This window comes from Macaca nemestrina, chromosome 2 (assembly GCF_043159975.1).
Source record: "Macaca nemestrina isolate mMacNem1 chromosome 2, mMacNem.hap1, whole genome shotgun sequence".
In the NCBI taxonomy this organism is placed as follows: Eukaryota; Metazoa; Chordata; class Mammalia; order Primates; family Cercopithecidae; genus Macaca; species Macaca nemestrina.
In genome coordinates, this window is record NC_092126.1 from 181,945,577 (window position 1) to 181,966,913 (window position 21,337).

General features: G+C 42.6%; 1 protein-coding gene across 2 annotated transcripts in view; it reads right to left on the reverse strand.

Moving 5' to 3' along the window:
- LOC105477502 (centrosomal protein 97) overlaps nt 1–13,887 on the reverse strand; it is a 37,701-nt gene extending 23,814 nt beyond the window's left edge. Inside the window, exons 1-6 of one of the 2 annotated variants that reach the window (XM_011734058.3) lie at nt 13,402–13,887; nt 11,412–11,554; nt 10,302–10,460; nt 8,609–8,710; nt 5,637–5,750; nt 4,923–5,089 (exon numbers count right to left, since the gene is read on the reverse strand). In XM_011734058.3, the coding sequence (XP_011732360.2) occupies nt 4,923–5,089; nt 5,637–5,750; nt 8,609–8,710; nt 10,302–10,460; nt 11,412–11,554; nt 13,402–13,444 (728 nt within the window). In that variant the 5' untranslated portion in view covers nt 13,445–13,887. The remainder of the gene's footprint in view (nt 1–4,922; nt 5,090–5,636; nt 5,751–8,608; nt 8,711–10,301; nt 10,461–11,411; nt 11,555–13,401) is intronic. The other variant, XM_011734057.3, reaches the window with a different exon arrangement.
- Nucleotides 13,888–21,337: the final 7,450 nt, after the last annotated feature.

Below are 21,337 nucleotides of genomic sequence, written 5' to 3' on the forward strand. Positions count from 1 at the left end.
GGCTCCATTCTCCCTGTCACTTTCAGATACACCAATCAAATGTAAGTTTGGTCTTTTCATATAATCCCATATTTCTTGGAGGCTTTGTTCGTTCCTTTTCATTCTTTTTTCTCTCATCTTGTCTTCATGCTTTATTTCATTAAGTTGATCTTCAATCTCTGATATCCTTTCTTCCTCTTGACCAATTCAACCAATGATACTTGTGTATGCTTCACAAAGTTCTCGTGCTGTGTTTTGCAGCTCCATCAGGTCATTTATGTTCTTCTCTAAACTGGTTATTCTAGTTAGCAATTCCTCTAACCTTTTTTCAAGGTTCTTAGCTTCCTTGCATTGGGTTAGAACATGCTCCTTTAGCTTGGCAGAGTTTGTTATTACCCACCTTCTGAAGCCTACTTCTGTCAATTCGTGAAACTCATTCTCCATCCAGTTTTGTTCTTTTGCTGGCAAGGAGTTGTGATCCTTTGGGGGAGAAGCAGCATTCTGGTTTTTTGAATTTTCAGCCTTTTTGCGCTGGTTTTTCCTCATCTTCGTGGATTTATCTACCACTGGTCTTTGATGTTGGTGACCTTCAGATGGGGTTTTTGTGGGGACTTCCTTTTCGTTGATGCTGATGCTATTCCTTTCTGTTTGTTAGTTTTCCTTCTAATAGTCATGCCCCTCTGCTGCAGGTCTACTGGAGTTTGCTGGACATCCACTCCAGACCCTGTTTTCCTGGCTATCACCAGCGGAGCCTGCAGAACAGCAAAGACTGCTGCCTGTTCCTTCCTCTGGAAGCTTCATCCTAGAGGGGCACCCACCAAATGCCAGCCGGAGCTCTCCAATATGAGGTGTCTGTCAACCTTTGCTGGGAGATGTCTCCCAGTCAGGAGGCACGGGGATCAGGGACCCACTTGAGGTGGCAATCTGTCCCTTAGCAGAGCTGAAGTGCTGTGCTGGGAGATCCACTGCTCTCTTCAGAGCCAGGAGGCAGGAATGTTTAAGCCTGCTGAAGCTACGCCCACAGCTGCCCCTTCCCCCAGGTGCTCTGTCCCTGGGAGATGGGGAGTTTTCTCTATAAGCCCCTGACTGGGCCTACTGCATTTCTTTCAGAGATGTTCTGCCCAGAGAGGAGGAATCTAAAGAGGCAGTCCAGCTACAGCAGCTTTGCTGAGCTGCGGTGGGCTCTGCCCAGTTTGAATTTGCAGGAGGTTTTGTTTACACTGTGAGGGGAAAACCACCTATTCAAGCCTCAGTAAAGACACATGCCCCTCCCCCGGCAAGCTCAAGCATCCCAGGCCGACTCCAGACTGCTATACTGGCAGCAAGAATTTCATCCCTGTGTATCTTAGCTTGCTGGGCTCTGTGGGGGTGGGATCCGCTGCACTAGACCACTTGGTTCCCTAGCTTCAGCCCCCTTTCCAGAGGAGTGAATGGTTCTTTCTCACTGGTGTTCCAGGCACCAGTGGGGTATGAAAAAAAAACTCGTAGGGCTAGCTTGGTCTCTGCCCAACAGCCGCCCACTTTTGTGCTTGAAACCCAGGGCCCCAGCGGCACAGGCACCTGGTGTGCGGGGCTGCAAAGACCATGGGAAAAGCCTAGCATCTGGGCCAGAGTACACTGTTCCTCCCAGCACAGTCCCTCACAGATTCCCCTGGCTAGGGGCAGGAGTTCCCTGACCCCTTGTGCTTCCCAGGTGATGCAACGCCACACCCTGCTTCTGCTCACCCTCTGTGGGCTGCACCACTGTCTAGCCAGTCCCAATGAGATGAGCTGGTACCTCAGTTGGAAATGTATAAATCACCCGCCTTCTGCGCTGATCTTGCTGGGAGCTGCAAACCAGAGCTGTTGCTATTCAGCCATCTTGCCAGCCACCCGCCAACACTTCTTTAGTGCTGGACGACCCCAGAGAGGCTACCCCAGGTGGGAGCCCATTCTTCCCTATCTCCTGAAGTCTCTGAAATTAAATGTTTGCAAAGCATTATGGAGAAAGCTCAAAAAATAATCAAATTCACTTTTTTTTTTTTTTTTTTTTTGAGACAGAGTCTTGCTCTGTCGCCCAGGCTGGAGTGCAGTGGCCGGATCTCAGCTCACTGCAAGCTCCGCCTCCCGGGTTTACGCCATTATCCTGCCTCAGCCTCCGGAGTAGCTGGGACTACAGGTGCCCGCCACCTCGCCCGGCTAGTGTTTTTTTGTATTTTTTAGTAGAGACAGGGTTTCACCGTGTTAGCCAGGATGGTCTCGATCTCCTGACCTCGTGATCTGCCCGTCTTGGCCTCCCAAAGTGCTGGGATTACAGGCTTGAGCCACCGCGCCCGGCCAATTCAAATTCACTTTAAAGTCACTTGGAATAAAACCATTTCCATGGTATAGAAACACAGACTTTTTTATCATTATTTATCCAATCAACAAATATTTTCTACCTCCTTTAACACTCTCTTTAGTTTCAACAAACTCTTCAACCTTTAGTCTCTATCCTTATAAAATAATACCATTTATTAAGCACCTACTATATGACCAGTCCTATGTTCTATACATCATCCTTAATCCTAACATCCATGAAAGCTAGGTAGTACTACTATTCACATTTTACAGATGACGAAACTTAGGCTCAGAAAAGCCCTAAGGAACTTGACAAGGCCACACAGTTAATAGATAGCAGAGAAAAAAGTGAAGCTTTCCCCTGTCTCTCGTAACCAGGTCTCACCTCTTTGTGGGTCTCTCTTTACACCAAACCCTTTATCTCTGCCCACATCACCATGCTGCCTCTCAGACATGAAAATGTTGCCAGTACTACTCCAATAGAAAAAGTCAACAACTGTAGAGAGGATTATCCAAGTAAACCCATATTCCAGATCTAGAACTAGTCACAGTTTGAAACAAAATAAGGTTTATTCTCCGAGCAACATTAATAGCAGGAAAAAAAAAAAGCCACCCTTTCTGGTAGGCAAACTAGACCTGACATATGTCCCTCACCCTACACCAGCACCACCACTATCTAGCTCTTGGCTGCTATTCCTCACGGCCCCCTGCTTTACTCAGAAACTATGCAAAACAGCAGAGAGACAGAGAAGGGAGACACACTCTGTAATCTACCACCCATCCTCCCATCAGGAAACTCCTGAAATAACTACTGTCTGTAGTAGAGAAGAACAAAAAAAGGTGACGGAGAATGTATGTGTTGAGTCCATAATGCATGTGTGTATGTACTGAGAGGAAAAAGTGAAATGAAGCATAGTAGAGAGAATAAAGTCATCTCAACTCTCACCATCCCAATTCCACTCCCTCCTTCCCATATCCTAGTTCCTTACCTCCCCTAAAGCTCTCATTCCACTGATCATGTACCAGGATCCAGAAGACTCCATTCTGCAGGGATCCCAGCTCCAAGCCACAGAAACTATTAATGATCTACAGATAGGGGAAATCTTGCTTCTGCTGCCTCACAGGTATAAGAAGGGGAGGACCTGGCCAGGTGCGGTGGCTCACACCTGTAATCCCAACACTTCAGGAGGCTGAGGTGGGTGGATCACCTGAGGTCAGGAGTTCGAGACCAGCTTAAACAACATGGAGAAACCCTGTCTCTACTGAAAATACAAAAGTAGCTGGGCGTGGTGACACATGCCTGTAATTCCAGCTTCCTAGGAGGCTGAGGCAGGAGAATCGCTTGAACCTGGGAGGTGGAAGTTGCAATGAGCGGAGATCGCGCCATTGCACTCCAGCCTGGGCAACAAGAGTGAAACTCCAGCTCAATAAAAGAAAAAAGGAGAGGTGGACCAATCACCATGTCTGCTACTAGTTCCAAATTAAAACTCTGCATTTTCCCAGAGTTATCATTATAATGGGTATTTGGAGAATTCTACGATGTTACTAATACTGCCCTTACATAACATTTGGGGCTGGAAGATAAATAGAAAATAAAATGAAAAAAAAAAAAATACAGCCCCTATATATGTGAAAGATTAATATATTACAAGCTTTTGCGAGACTGATCTGAGATCCTACACAGGATCTATAACATGATGGTTTTAAGCAAAAGTGTTCCAAGCTCCAAACAACTGATTAACAAAAGAATTTTTAGAGGCCGGGCGCGGTGGCTCAAGCCTGTAATCCCAGCACTTTGGGAGGCCAAGACGGGCGGATCACGAGGTCAGGAGATCGAGACCATCCTGGCTAATACGGTGAAACCCCGTCTCTACTAAAAAATACAAAAAACTAGCCGGGCGAAGTGGCGGGCGCCTGTAGTCCCAGCTACTTGGGAGGCTGAGGCAGGAGAATGGCGTGAACCCGGAAGGCGGAGCTTGCAGTGAGCTGAGATCCGGCCACTGCACTCCAGCCCGGGCGACAGAGCATGACTCCGTCTCAAAAAAAAAAAAAAAAAAAAAAAAAAAAGAATTTTTAGAAATCAAATTGTTGTATGTAGGGCACTAAGACTACTAGCTCCAACCTCTGGGGCCGAGATTTCTTTTTTTTTTTTTTCAGAGACAGAGTCTCACTCTGTCACCCAAGGTAGAGTGCAATGATACAAACATAGCTCACTGTTAACATTAAATTCCTGGGCTCAAGCAACCCTCCCACCTCAGCTTCCTAAGCAGCTAGGACTATAGGTGTGTACCACCATGCCCAGCTAATTTTTTTTTTTTAGAGATGCGTTCTCCCTGTGTTGCCCAGGCTGGTCTCAAACTCCTGGGCTCAAGCGATCCTCCTGCCTCGGCTTTCCAAAGCACAAGGATTACTGGCATTAGCCACTGCACCAGGCCAATATTTATTTCTTATCCTTTTTTGGAAATGACAAAAAAATCCTAAATGACCAGCACAGAGTCTGCTATATGACTGCACTAATACTCTTGATTTCTAAATGCACATTTTAAGAAATACTCTATTAATCTGTAGTAAACTAGAAATGGTCTTTTCAGTAACATTTGTGATGTTAAAGAGGGCATGTTCACCTTTCCTTCTGAGAAATCACATATCCATCTAGGACTCTGAGGTTTAAGCACCAGCTGACGATGTACGGCCGATAGTCAAATCCTGGGATGGATGGTGTTGCCATCACACAAGGATTGTTCATAATCGACAACTGTTCCAATTCAGTTAAGGATGCCAAAAAAGAGATCTGGAACAAAAGATATTTTTGTTGAACAAAAGGACTATTCAGTGTCAAGCACAAGGTTTCCACTGATTACACATCTTTGGCAGCATTTGAGAATGTGATAATTTCCCTCTTGTTCTGAAAAGTGACAAGTGTCCATTGACTTCCAAAGTTTCAACAGCACAGCCATCTATCCCTGCTGCACAAAATCCTTTGGCGAGTATCAGCACTGTTTCCTAGCAGAAATAACCCTATTTTAAAAACATCACAGCAGCCAGGAAATGCGGACAGGGAGTCTTATAAACCCTTATAACGTAGATGTCCCTCTACCATCAGTTGCCTCCCAGTGGAATGATAATTACAGCTTTACAAAGGAAATTAGACCTTAATAACCCACTGACACTAAGGAAAAGTGGAAAGAAAAATAACGATCATCTAGAGTCAAGCGTTTCATCTGAATGGCAGTTTCTTCCAAGATGCTCACAGTCTAAAAGTAAGCTCACAACTCTTTCCTGTGTCTTTCCTAGGCTTTCCAACTTCCTGAATCTCACAAAATACCCTCAAATTTTACCTCATTTAAGTCTCGGATTTCATTTTCTGCCAAAGAAAGTATAGCAAGACTTCTGGGTAGGTAAGCAGGTGCCATTCTAAGAGAGGTGATGATGTTTCCATGTAAAAGCAGGGTCTTGAAAGTAAAAACAGTATGAATTACAAACGAAAAGATTACAAATAAATTGGCCTATTGTGACAACACCAAAGTGGTACATATAAGAATAAAGGAATCTACTTTATTTTATTTCTCATCACACACAAATCAAAGACTGTTAATGCTACAAGGGTCCTTGATGATCTTCTGGTCCAACTCTGCTTTCATATCAACATCCTAACGATATTTTAAAGACTTGTCCAAAAACATATGCTTCGCATAGCAACTAGGCATGCTGTGAGATTTAAGTTATGAGACACTGAGCAATTTTTAACACACTTGTTCATTTTCTTTTAAAATATCAAAATAGAGGCCACAAGTGGTGGCTCATGCCACCCACTTGCATTGTAATCCCAGCATTTTGTGAGGCCAAGGAGGGAGGATTGCTTGAGCCCAGGAGTTTCAGACTGGCCTGGCAACATAGTGAGACCTGGTCTCTACTAAAAATCAAAAAATTAGCCAGGCATGATGGGGTGCACCTGTAGTTCCAGCTACTGGGGGTGCTGAGGTAGGAGGATCGCTTGAGCCCAAGAGGTCGAGGCTACAATAAGCCATGACTGCACCACTGCACTTGAGCCTGGGTGACAGCAAGACTCTGGTGTCTCAAATTAAAAAAAAAAAAAAAAAAGTCATTAAAACCACATATAAAGCAAATTTTCCAAAAAAGAGAGTGATAACCTACAACCATAATTGCAACTGTATTCTCTAGGTAACTAAAAACCAGGGGAAGGTAGAATGTGTTACTTGCAGATAAAGCTGACTCATATTAAGTCAGCAACAACCAAGAATAAACCCAAAACTGAACACTCAGGATTCTGATCAGATAAACAGGCTTCTATTCCAGAAAAAAAAAAAAAAAAAAAATTCAATCATCTTTGGTTCATTTGAATTCTCTTAGCATCTATCAGAACAGTATCTGGCTACATCAAATTGTTTAGAATAATTATTGCTAAAAATGATTTCTGCTAAAGTCTGGGAAAAACTGAACTAAGATACTGCTTCTAGGGCTTAATGAATATATCTGATGCTATCTGATGCTAATAATATACAGTGAGGCAACTATATTTAAAACGTCCTACATATGTTTTTCAAGACTGTGATTTCAACTGTTACTTATTTGACTGCATGATACATTCCCCTCCATAAAAAGTGCTATATGCTACATGTTTTTTCTTTTAAGTGAAATTAATTTTGACAATTAACTAACACCTATTACTTTAAAAACAGCAATCCTGAATGCAAAAAAAAAAAAAAAAAAAAAAAAACAGACTTAGGACCGAGCGCCGTGGCTCAAGTCTGTAATCCCAACATTTTAGGAGGCCAAGGCAGGCAGATAACAAGGTCAGGAATTCAAGACCACCCTAGCCAACATGGTGAAATGCCATCTCTACTAAAAATACAAAAATTAGCTGGGCGTGGTGATATGCACCTGTAGCCCCAGCTACTCGGGAAGCTGAGGCAGGAGAATCGCTTGAACCTGAGAGGCAGAGATTGCAGTGAGCCAAGATTGTACCACTGCACTCCAGTCTGGGTGACAGAGCAAGACTCTGTCTCAAAAAAAAAAAAAAAACAAAAAAAAAACAGACTTGGTCAGCTCAGTGGCTCACGCCTGTAATCCTAACACTTTGAGAGTCTGAGGCAGAAGGGCTGCTTGATTCCACAAGTTTGAGACCAGTCTAGATAACATAGTAAGATCTCATCTCTGGCCAGATGCAGTGGCTCAGGCTTCTAATCAAAACACTTTGGGAGGCCAAGGCAGGAGGATCATGTGAGGTCAGGAGTTCAAGATCAGCCTGGTCAATGTGATGAACCCTGCCTCTACTAAAAATACAAAAAATTAGCCAGGTGTGGTGGTGGGCGCCTATAATCCCAGCTACTTGGGAAGCTGAGGCAGAAGCATCACTTGAACACAGGAGGCAGAGGCTGCAGCGAGCCAAGATTGTACCACTGCACTCCAGCTCGGGTGACAGAGCAGAACTCCATCTAAAAAAAAAAAAAAAAAAAAGATCTCATCTCTACAAACACTCAAAAAATTAGCTGGGTGTGGTGATGTCCACATGCCTATGGTCCTAGCTACTGGGAAGGCTGAGGTAAAAGGATCACTTGAGCCTGGGAGGTCGAGTGAGATTCTACTACCACACTCCAGCCTGGGTGACAGAGCAAGACTGTTTGTTTCAAAAAAAATACAGACAGACTCAAATTCAGGAATGACTAATCACAACCTCACCAAACATTATGTATATATAGTAACTAAAGCTACTAGCATTGGTTGGTTGGGCATAGAGGGAATTCCATCATGTTCAGAGAATGGTAAATAAAATTAACCTTAACTACAATGACCAGTTTAACATAAAATAAATCAGTTACAGAACTAACAACAAAAAGTTTCATACTTAATTTCTGGTATTCTAACATAATTTCTTTTTTTTTTTTTTTTGACACTGAGTCTCACTCTGTTGCCCAGGCTAGAGTGCTGTGACCCAATCTCGGGTCACCACAACCTCCACCTCCTGGGCTCATCTAATCCTGCTTCAGCTGAGTAGCTGGGACTACAGGCTAACACCACTATGCCCCACTAATTTTTTGTATTTTTAGTAGAAATGGGGCTTTGTCATCTTGCCCAGGCTGGTCTTGAACTTCTGAGCTCAAGCCATCCACTCACCTCAGCCTCCCAAAGTGCTGGGATTACAGGCATGACCCACCGTGCCCAGCCCATAATTCTTAGCATAAAGCAAGCAATCTGTTCATACACGGCAGGCTAATTTTTGGTCAATGAGATTACGTTCTCTTGGTATTTTGCTATAAAACTTCACAAATAACATAGAAAACATACTTACTTTCAAGGATACCAATTTAGATAGATCACCTATCTGGGATATGTTATTGTCTGATAAATCGAGATGCTGTAGAGCTGTGCAGCTATTGATCTGTTCCATGGCCTATCACAAGAAAAGCATCGCATTATTTAATGAAAACAAAATCAAAAAATAAAATTATTCCCTAGTTCTTTGCAGCTGAAAGAGTGTCTTACCTCCTCTTATTACTAGAAGCAGAGTAGAACAACTTAGCAAGAAAAAAGGGACAGTACTAACAGAATTTAGTAGATTGTCAGGTTATAAACTTACACTTTCATTATCTCTCTATGAGTAGACGGCTACCAAGTAGTTCATATCATCCAAGATCTTTACAGCTTGAAGAAACCAAAGTAATGGCCAGGCGCTATGGCTCATGCCTGTAATCCCAGCACTTTGGGAGGCCGAGGTGGGTGGATAGCCTGAGGTCAGGAGTTTGAGACCAGCCTGGCCAACATGGTGAAACTCTGTCTCTACTAAAAAAATACAAAAAATTAGCCAGGCGTGGTGGGCGAGTGCCTGTAATCCCAGCTACTCAGGAGGCCCCAGGAGGCGGAGGTTGCAGTGAACTGAGATCGCGCCACTGCACTCCAGTCTGGGCAATAAGAGCAAAACTCCATCTCAAAAAAAAAAAAAAGAAACCATAGTAATAATATATGACAGTTGGTGGTATAGAACAGAGTTTACAAGTTTAGATTAAAAGCAAACAGCCTGGATTTACATTCTGGCCCTGCGACTTCCTAGCTATGTGACCTTGAGCAAGTTACTTAACTTCTCTGTGCTTCAGTTTCTTCACCTTTATAACATGCATAATGTCTATATCTACTTCATAGGCTGTCACGAGATTGAATAAGTTAATACAGATAAATGCTTAGAACAGTAGCTCATACACGTTAATGGCTTAATAAAAGGCAGCTATTGGTATCATTTAATCTAGTCCTCTTAGCTAGCATGCCAAAAAATAAGACACAGAAATATGCATTGATTTACCCAAAATTACACAGTTACTAAGCAGTGGAAGTAGGTCTAGAATTCAGATCTTCTGACTTTTAAAACTGTATATTCTCCCGTATAGCATTAAACATTTACTTAAAGCTTAATTCAGCATGATATAGTCTCCCTCCTAAACACTCTGGTTTGATCTACTTTTTTCTAGGTACAATATAGATTCTTTGTTCACATTTAAAAGAATATTATGCCATATTATATGTTTCAAAATGAGATTTATTTTTAGTTTATTTTAATAGAGATTGGCCGGGCGCGGTGGCTCAAGCCTGTAATCCCAGCACTTTGGGAGGCCGAGACGGGCGGATCACGAGGTCAGGAGATCGAGACCATCCTGGCTAACACGGTGAAACCCTGTCTCTACTACAAAATACAAAAAAACTAGCCGGGCGAGGTGGCGGGCGCCTGTAGTCCCAGCTACTCGGGAGGCTGAGGCAGGAGAATGGCATAAACCTTGGAGACAGAGCTTGCAGTGAGCTGAGATCCGGCCACTGTACTCCAGCCTGGGTGACAGAAGGAGACTCCGTCTCAAAAAAAAAAAAAAAAAAAAAAATAGAGATTAAAGCTGCAGAGTAGGAATGGGTACTTTCACTTTTTAATTTGACTTATTTCTACACTGCTTGAATTTTTTTTTATGCAGAATAGTTTTGTAAACAAAAAAGAAACCATTCACCTTAAGATTATTTCCTGCCAAATTCAGCCATTCCAGATGAACTAGTTCCTTTAGCCCTTCCACACAGCCAATGCTATTATGAGGCAAATTTAATACTCGAAGCAACGTCAGCTTGGCCACACCCATCATCCGAACCAGCCGATTATTAGCCACTGATAACTGTAAAAAGGAAACATATTGTTATTTTTAGGAATAACATATATAAAATATTTCACATTAAAGTGATTTAAAAGGTTTTAGACGGCCAAACACTCTCAAACTCCTTTTGTACATTTCACACATATTGTCTAAATATTCTACAGTATGACTATCAGTTTTTTGTTATTCTTCCTGGGCAATAGAAAATACAGATAAAGCTGAGCAATCAGACCTCCTCCAACTACTAAGACATTTAACACAGCAACAACTTGAGAATGTAAGTTCCACGAGAATAGTGTTCTTAAACTCTCAGTCAAAACTTAATACAGTGCCAGACATATAAGAGGGACTCAGTAGCCATTTCTTTTTTTTTTTTTTTTTTTTTTTTTGAGATGGAGTCTGGCTCTGTCGCCCCGGCTGGAGTGCAGTGGCCGGATCTCAGCTCACTGCAAGCTCCGCCTCCCGGGTTTACGCCATTCTCCTGCCTCAGCCTCCGGAGTAGCTGGGACTACAGGCGCCCGCCACCTCGCCCGGCTAGTTTTTTGTATTTTTTAGTAGAGACGGGGTTTCACCGTGTTCGCCAGGATGGTCTCCTGACCTCGTGATCCGCCCGTCTCGGCCTCCCAAAGTGCTGGGATTACAGGCTTGAGCCACCGCGCCCGGCCAGTAGCCATTTCTTGAATGAAAGAATGAATGAACTCTTTACCCCCATCACGAGGTAAAAGGTTACCTTAGTAACACAGTATTTTGCCAAAAGTAAAATGCTTCCTTTTCTTAACAATGCTTCCTTTTCTAATTTACTCTCAATGTAGTACATGTATGTTCATCTTCAGAAGAAACTGTCATGTAAAAATTTAAGGCAACAATCACTGCTTTCTAGGCCTGCACAGTTACTTTTTGTCAGGTTATTTTATTGTTTTGTTTAATAATAAATTGATCCTATGTCACCATTTCCCAGATTGCAATACCTACCTGTATTAATCGTTTGCATTTCTCCAGATTTTCCAATTTAATAATCTGATTTTTATCCAGAATCAAAGTGTGAATATCAGCTTCACAGGGTAAATTTGGACCTAATTTCTGTAGTCCCTGCCCTGACCAATTGACCACTGATCCTTGAAAAGAAACGGAAATGTTAGAAAACACAAATAAAACAAAACATGTACAACAGCTGAGCATAGGGGTGGAATTATAAAATATCTATGCCATTTCAAGTTAAGAAAAAAGTAGAGCATAATATCAACATTGTAAAATTAAAGCAATCTTGAGTTCTACATGACCAGATTGAATTACTCATTTTTCTTCAGAAATATCAAATTAAAACATTTGTGATATTCTCCTCAAGTTTCCATACTTTGGAAATCTTCATATACATTTAAATATGAACGATTACTTCCATTTGTTGTGCCTAAGTAAAGATACTATTGTTTAAATGTTACTAAACTTTTGACTGCGATCCATCAGCTTACAACCTAACTACCAACATACCCTAAAGTGCCCAAACTGTGATTTTGAAAATCAAAGTATAGTTCAACTAATTCTCCCATAAAATAGGATAATACACCCATTTTGCTAGCTTGATATGAGAATTAAAAGAGAAACCATATGAATAGTACTTAGCCCCGTTCCTGCCACAGGGCACTCAATAAAGCACTTTAGAATAACATAGATGTTCAAACCCTGGTTCCACCAGTTAACCATTGTGGTATATTAGGCAAATTACTGATTTCTTTTGGGCTCACTTTTCTACTCTGTAAAGTGGGGATAATACCTGCCTTATAAATGTAGTTCTACAGAGAAAATGAGATACTGTAAAAAAAAAAAAAAAAAAGGCACTGAGAACATTGTCTGGGTCATACAAAGTGCTCTGTAAAAGGGTTAACTGTTATTAACAGTTAAGTAGCCTTGGTGGGCTTGAGAGGTGTGGTTTAAGAAAAGCCGATCTCCAAAGAGGGCGGGACCAGAGAAACGGCCAATTTCAAATTTACACCCGGATCAGGACTACTGCAGGAAATAATTATACCAGATTGCTCTCGTGGAGGATTTCAACGTTTTCCCATTGTCTAATGGTTCTTAACATGTGAGGAGTTGTGAGCCCCTCTGAAAATCTGATGAAAGGGGTGTGCTGCCTCAGAAAAGTGCACAGCCTTTGTACACAATTCCAAGGGGTCGACAGAGAGGTCTGCGAACCATCCACCAACTCTTCCCCCAAGAATTTACGGCTCCCAGAAAATGCACTCCTGGTCTAAGCCATGAAAACGGGCCTCGACCCCTGGGCCCTGTCCCCGATTTAGGACTGACTGCTGCCAAGCCTCGGAGCTGTAACCAAAACAAAAGGAGCTCGCGTCCGGCGCCCCAAAGAGGCAGGTATCTTCAGGCCACAGAAGCACCCACACACTGGCAGCGACCAAACTCAATCCTAGGACCCGTGTGTAGAACAAGGAGTACAGAACTGTGGGCTCTGGATCATCCCCTAGATTTTATCACAGCCACTGGCCACCTGCGAGACAGGGTTCAAATCCAGTCTAGTCAGCGGTCTCTGAGGGAAGGTTTTCCTGAACGTTCCAGGAACCAAGAATAGAGGGGAATATGTGAAGCGAAAGAGGGAGATCCCAAACATTTCGCTTAGGCACCCAGGACTCAAAGTAAATGGCCAAGAAAGGTCATCACAGCCCGAAATCCACCGCCTCCTCAGCATCGGGAGCGCGGGAGCCAAGGCGCCGGGCCGCGCGAAGGCTTCTGGGGGTTGTAGTTCCCCGCTCGGCCCTCACCGCGACACCGGAGAGCTGGGCACTGCAGGCGAACTACAACTCCCAGAGGGTAGCGCGCCCCCGCGACGACCACAGATCCGCATCAAAAGAACTGGTCCAGAACTGCACCTCTAAACCTAGGCTTTCTCCTCTCCACTGTTTAATTCAGTTCCATGGAGTAAACCTTAGGACTCGGGTAGTGATCGCCTTACCTTCTCCGGGAGGCAAAGCCGCGTCCACGCGCGCCACCGCCATACTTGCTGCTTGCTAATAATACCAGGCAACCGTCCTCCCGCGGCTTTGTGGAGCTTGTAGTCTGAAGGAGAGAGCCGGAAACTATAACTCCCAGGATGCACGGCTCCCAGACGGCCCAATTGGCTGCTTACGCCTAATGATGTGAAGCTGGGGTTAGAATCTGAGGGTAGTGAGCTCAGGGACGCTGGCCCACTCGCTTATTTGACAGATGAATTAACTGCGTTATTAGATGATCATGTCACTTCCTTGTCCAGGTGTTTGCGAAATTTGACACTTTTACTGTCGAGATGATTGTAAGGAAGCTACTTAATGCAGACTGAATTTGACAACTCATTGCTGGAAGTCTCTGTGGGGGCTGCTCCATTCTTTTGACAATTGTGAATAAATTGAAAGTTTTCAACTCCGCTATAGGAATGACCGATCTTGTTGAGATCATAAAAGTGGATACATTTTATTTGAAAAATTAGTTAAGTAAAAGTAAAGTATGCCGAAATACAAACTTTTATACAGTATGTTTAAGTGATTGTTCTTGAATATTTGACAAATATTTTGACTTAGGGGTATAAATATGAACCAATAACTTTTCCAGGGAGTATTCAAAATAACTTTAAAATATAATTTCCAGGCCGAGCGCAGTGGCTCACGCCTGTAATCCCAGCACTTTGGGAGGTCGAGGCAGGCTGATCACCTGAGGTCAGGAGTTCGAGACCAGCCTGGCCAACATGGAGAAACCCCGTCTATAGTAAAAATACAAAAAAATTAGCCTGGCGTGGTGGTGCATGCCTGTAATCCCAGGCGCTCGGGAGGCTGAGGCAGGAGAATCGCTTGAATCCGGCAGGCAGAGGTTGCGGTGAACCGATATCGTACCATTGCACTCCAGCCTGGGCAACAAGAGTGAAACTATGTCTCCAAATATATATATATAATGATCTATTATATAATATATATATTATTTATATAAATATATTTTTATATAGTCTCCAAATTCAAGAATTACATTGCCTAGTTGGAAGGAAGCAGGCTCACACGTTTTTTTTTTCTTTAATAGAGAGAATTTTTTTTTTTTTTTTTTTTTTTTTTTTTTTTTGCCCAGGCTGGCCTTGAACTCCTGAGCTTAAGTAATCCTTCTGCCTCAGACCCGCAAAATGCTGGGATTACAGGCGTGAGCGACTGTGCCGAGCCTTCTTTCTTTTGACACAACTGTTACGTGCTAAATGGTGTGATTGTGACTGAACTCGGTAAGATTTCAAGGAATGGAGAAAGAAATGGAATCTGGAATCTTCAGTGAAGACTTGATGGAGGAAGTAAAATGTACCCATCTTTTGATGGGTAGACTCTGAACAGTTCAAAAGTAAAAGGTGAAAAGATTAGCACAGGCTGCAGTTGGTAACAAAGTTGTGCTCACAGGAAGTGAGAAACTAAACAGAGTATACAAAAAGCTTCTGCTTTCTACTACCAGCTCTCCGATTTCCTCTTGCAACCTTTTTTTTTTTTTTTTTTTTTTTTTGAGACGGCGTCTCGCTGTGTCGCCCAGGCTGGAGTGCAGTGGCCGGATCTCAGCTCACTGCAAGCTCTGCCTCCCGGGTTTTTACGCCATTCTCCTGCCTCAGCCTCCCGAGTAGCCGGGACTACAGGCGCCCGCCACCTCGCCCGGCTAGTTTTTTTTTTTTGTATTTTTTAGTAGAGATGGGGTTTCACCGTGTTAGCCAGGATGGTCTCGAACTCCTGACCTCGTGATCCGCCCGTCTCGGCCTCCCAAAGTGCTGGGATTACAGGCTTGAGCCACCGCGCCCGGCCTTTATTCTGAACTCCTCTGTTTCTGAAACAGCCGTCTCCAAAGTCTGATCATTTTTGCTTGGGAAAATCTAGTAACTCATGCTTCTAGATTTCCAGGCACTGGATTCTCTGAGCATTCCCTCTTTCCTGGGTTCTCCTATCTCTCTACACTTGTTTTAACTCCTTTCAATTCTTGTTTCCTGCTGTTTTGGTCTAAAGACAAATTTCCTAGTTCTGAAGGGGTAATTAAGACTAGGATTGTTTTCCTTTTAACCAAGAAACTCCTTACCTAGAAAACACAATCTTACTATATGTGTAAGAACAAAGCAAGGACTGATTTGTCCACTGTTGTATCCTTGCAAGTTGGCACAGGTTGGCAGGTAAAAATGACCTACTTTCTGTAGAAGTAGAAGCCTATTCTTCACATGTAAGCTGTGATTACTATTTTATCACATCTTAAATATGCAAATCTCAGGCTGCGCATGGTGACTCACGCTTGTAATCCCGGCACTTTGGGAGGCTGAGGCGGGAGGATCACCTGAGGTCAGGGGTTCGAAACCAGCCTGGCCAACATGGCAAAACCCCATCTCTACTAAAAATACAAAATTAGTCGGGCATGGTTGCACATGCCTGTAATCCCAGCTACTTGGGAGGCTGAGGCAGGAGAATCGCTTGAACCTCGGAGGCGGAGGTTGCAGTGAGCCGAGATCATGCCACTGCACTCCAGCCTGGACAGTAAGAGCAAAACTCCATCTCAAAAAAAAAAGGGGGGGGGGAAGGGGAAGGGGAAGAGAAGGAGGAGGGAGGAAGGAAGGAAGGAAAGGAAGGGAAGGCAAGGAAAGGGAAGGAAAAGGAAGGGAAGGGAAAAAGCAAGCCTGAATACTGCCTCTGCTAACCCTTATTCCCTGGAATAGGCCATAGGGATCTGGGGGAAAGGGTTTACAGTTCTTTCCAATTAAGCAAGGTAATTACTTGGTAGGGAGGTCCTGGAAGCTTCAAAGGTACTGAAGAAGCACAGGTTCCTGCAAGTTCATAGCAATAGCAGAAACATTGTTTGCCTGGTTCATCTGCCCTGGAATCCAGAGGAAAGGACCAAAGGACTCTTTTTATGCAGCTAAGTATAGTCACGGCTTTTAAAGTGAGTAGCCAGATGTTCCTGGGCAAGTTCTCCCATGCCCAAGTGACTCAGCAACCCTTTAAAATTACTGCACAGAAATTCTTTTCCGCTTCAAATAATAGCTTTTACACCCAAAATCAAATTGCTACACTTTAAACTGCCTCATTTTGTATGTATGTTAAACCCTATAAGCTCAAACCAAATTAGGATTCTACTAATTAAGACTATGAACCTCTCAGTAAGGTAACGTCTCTCTGGCAGGCCCAGGCCCTATGAGAAAGACTTTCCTATCCACACAGTATACTTGATCCCTACAACAGCTGATTACCCTGATCTTTGCCATCTCTAATTCATCTGCCCACAGTTACTGGCATGATCTAAGTAAAACAATGCCTTTTAACATGTTACTCCCCTCTCAGAAACTTCTCACTTGAAGTTCAACTTGCAAGGGCCACCATAATCTGGCTTCACCTTACCTCCCACCGTTCATCCCACTGGTTTTCATTTGGTGTTTTTGAGTGAGGGATTGATATAATGATACTTGTGTTGTAGAAAGGTTAAACTGCTCATATAACAAGGACGAATTGAAAGGAAGAAGGCAGTAAGGAGATTGTCGTAATAGAGGCTGGTAACCTTCAACGGCAGTTTCAGGAGAGTATTATAAACAAGTTTAGAGAACAGGAAGTTAAGAGACTAGGTAGACAAGAAACTGGAACATTTGTGGATGGTACAATTTACCTTGAGAAAATGAAGGTGGTTTTCTAATTAGGATTGAAATCATATTTGAAAGAAGTAAATATAACTTTGGAGTTTTCATTCAAGTTTTAAAATGAAGAAGTTACTAATGTAAAGAATTTTGACACTGTAAAGATTTGGAAACTATGAGAATTTTTTTAACAATAAAAAATCTTTTTTTTTAATTTTTTTATTTTTTTGGACACAGGGTCTTGCTTTGTTGCCCAGACTCGAGTGCAGTGGCACAGTCCTGGCTCACTGCAGCCTCAACCTCCTGGGCTCAAACAATCCTCCCACTTCAGCCTTCTGAGTAGCTGAGACTACAGGTGTACACCACCACACCTGGCTAATTTTTTTTTTTTTTTTTTTTTTTTTTTTTTTTTTTTTGTAGACAGAGGTCTCATCATGTTGCAATCTTCCTGCCTTAGCCTCCCAAATTGCTGGGATTATAGGCGGCCACCATGCCTGGTTTAACAATAAAAAATCTTCATGCAAAGGTTTAGGTGCATAAAATTATAAATATCTCCTTCCTTGATTAATATTCATATGTAGACTCTTCTGGTCCTGCTTCCTTATCTATGACCTATGGAATGGAAAGAGAGATTGCCAATATTCACAGGTTATCCAGGTGCCCCAAATGAGATTAACCTTCTTCATTATAAGTTATTATTATTATTATTTATCTCCTGCTATGTGGTAGGCTTTGTGGTAACTAGTTTACATATATCGACTCTAATTTTCACAAAATCCTTACAAGTAGACGCCAAGAGGTTATGTTACAGTTGTTGGAAACAATATAGGACACCCAGTTAAACTTGAATTTCAGATAACAGTGAATAATGTTTTAATGTAAGTATGTCCCAAGTATTCATGTTTTGTTGCAGTATACATCTTATGTAATACATGCAATATTTAGGACATAGCTATACATAGAAAAGTGTTTATCCAAAATTCAAATTCAACTGGTGTCTTATATTTTTATTTGCATTTATATTTATTTCGTTAATTTACAGCAACCTAAAAAGAAGGACAGACAGAATTTTGGTTTTGTTTGTTTTCTGAGACAGTCTTGCTCCGTAGCACAGGCTGGAGTGCAGTGGCACAATATCAGCTCACTGCAACCTCTGCCTCTCGGGTTCAAGAGATTCTTCTGCCTCAGCCTACCAAGTAGCTGAGACTACAGGTGCCCACCACAATGCCCGGGTAACGTTTGTTTTTGTTTTGTTTTGTTTTGTTTTGTTTTGTTGAGATAGGGTCTCACTCTGTCGCCCAGATTGGAGTGCAGTGGCGCAATCTCAGCTCACTGCAACCTCCGGCTCCTGGGTTCAAGCAATTCCTCAGCCTCAGCCTCTTGAGTAGCTGGGATCACAGGCATGAGCCACCCCACGCCCAGCCAGAATTTTGAATTCATGTTCAACTACATGTTAAACTTTTCAGTGAAGCGCAGTAGCTCACACTTGTAATCCCAACACTTTGGAAGTCCTAGGTGGATGGATCACCTGAGGTCAGAAGTTTGAGACTAGCCTGGCCAACATGGTGAAATCCTGTCTCTACTAAAAATACAAAAATCAGCCGGGCATAGTGGTAGGCACCTGTAATCCCAGCTACTCTGGAGACTGAAGCAGGAGAATTGCTTGAACCTGAGAGGCAGGTTGCAGTGAGCTGAAATCTTGCCACTGCACTCCAGCCTGGGTAACAGAACAAGACTCCATCTCAAAAACAAACAAACAAACCAAAAAAAGAAATAAATAAACTTTCCAATGACTGATGTAAAAATATTATTGCTGCATTTTTTTTTAAATTTCTTAACTTTTTAATACACATGGGGTCTCACTATATTGCCCAGGCCAGTCTTGAACTCCTGGGCTCAAGAAATCCTCCTGCTGAGGCCGGGCGCGGTGGCTCAAGCCTGTAATCCCAGCACTTTGGGAGGCTGAGACGGGCGGATCACGAGGTCAGGAGATCGAGACCATCCTGGCTAACACGGTGAAACCCCGTCTCTACTAAAAAATACAAAAAACTAGCCGGGCGAGGTGGCGGGCACCTGTAGTCCCAGCTACTCGGGAGGCTGAGGCAGGAGAATGGCGTAAACCCGGGAGGCGGAGCTTGCAGTGAGCTAAGATCCGGCCACTGCACTCCAGCCTGGGCGACAGAGCGAGACTCCGTCTCAAAAAAAAAAAAAAAAAAAAAAAAGAAATCCTCCTGCCTCAGCCTCTCAAAGTGCTAGGATTACAGGTGTGAGCTACCACACCTGGACAGATGCACACTTTACTTTCGTAATTATAGCCTTAATGAATATGTTTATAGACATATATATATTCATATTTGTGTTTAGAAAGAATTCTGGAAGGAGCCACAAGAAACTATTAACTGTAGTTGCCTGAGGGAAGGGTGAAATGGAAATGGGGACAGAGGGATTGATGAGGAACAGAGCTGGGGAGAAATTTTTCACTGAATATATTTACGTATTTTTAAATCATATGAATATTTTGCCTATTCAAAATACTACATTTTAAAAGAAAAGAAAAGAAAAATCAGTTTTGCAAGCCAGGTACAACGGCATACAACCATAGTCCCAGCTCCTCTGGAGGCTGAAGCAAGAAGAACGCCTGACCCCAGGAGTCTGAGGTGTAGAGCCACACGATCATGCCTGTGAAAGGCCCCTGCACCATGACCTGCGCAACACAGTGTGAAATTAAATAATTTAAACTTAAAGCTGTTGGAAATTTAAAATATTTTCCGCCTTGAGAGGAATGTGGCTATGTGGCCTGAATCACATAGCATGAAGCTACAACTTCTGCTTCTCCGATTATAGATTAAATCTCATCTTCATTCTTGTCCTGCAAATGATTAGGAAAAACTGAATGGTACTGGAAGTAGTAAGACCTTATCTCTAAAAATAATAATAATTTTTAAAAATCAGTTTTTCATAATGGCAGCAGACAAAAAATTATCACTGCAGTGTCTATGGCTAACAAAAGGCCCCAGAGAAACTAGAGCCCAAAATCCATGACAATGGAAAGAAACCACAATGTAAGAAATGCTTGTGAACAGTTATGTTTGAGTCAGAATGGGAATGGTGATGTTTTGCTGGGTACCAACTAGCACACCTGGTTAATGGAAAGATAACCAAGGTGTAAGTTTTTTGTCTTTTTTTTTTTCCAGCAAATTGCAATACAGTGAGTATACTATGATTCTAGTTTTTAAAAAAAAAAATTATATATCAGGAAAGTGTGAAAAAATTTAACGAAGTCTGAACGATGGAGACCCCAGACACAGAGCCTATTTAGCATACTGAAGGAGCACTTGGCTCCAAAGCTAGACCATGGAAGAATCCCATTATTGTCAGTTACCAGCCGCGTAATCTTGACTTGTGATTTAAACTCTGTGGTCTGCCCTGTGAAAAATGGTAATATTAATCATTCCCCAATTATATCACTATTGTGATAATCCAATCAATTAAATCCTGTTAGAAATCCAAATAGTGCCTAACATGTGGAAAATACTCATTAAAAGGTACTGATTTGTTGTTGTTGTTGTTGTTGTTGAGACAGAGTTTCAGTATTGTTGCCCAGGCTGGTGTGCAATGGCGCGATCTTTGCTCACTGCAACCTCTGCCTCCCAGGTCCAAACAATTCTCCTGCCTCCACCTCCCAAGTAGCTGGGATTACAGGCATACCACAATACACCTGACTAATTTTGTATTTTCAGTAGAGACGGGGTTTCACCACGTTGGTCAAGCTGGTCTCAAACTCCCAACCTCACATGATCCTTCCGCCTCGGCCTCCCAAAGTGCTGGGATTACAGGCGTGAGCCACCATGCCCGGGAAAAGGTACCGATTTTTAAATTGTTGCTAAGGTGGCACTGTCCAATAGAAACAGGTATACCTCATATGAAATTTTAAGTTTTCTAATAGCCATATTTTAAAAAGACAAAATATATTTTATTTATTCATATTAGCATTTCAAAATATAAACAATATTAAAAATGAGATATTTTGCATTCTTTTAATTTTTTTTTTCTTTTTTTTTTTTTTTTTTTGTGATGGAGTTTCACTCTTGTTGCCCAGGCTAGAGTACAATGGAGCAATCTCAGCTCACTGCAACCTCCGTCCCCACCCCACAGAGTCAAGCGATTCTCTTGCCTCAGCCTCCCGAGTAGCTGAGATTCCAGGCTGTGCGACACCATGCCCAGCTAATTTTTGTATTTTTAGTAGAGACAGGGTTTTACCATGTTGGCCAGGCAGGTCTCTAACTCCTGACCT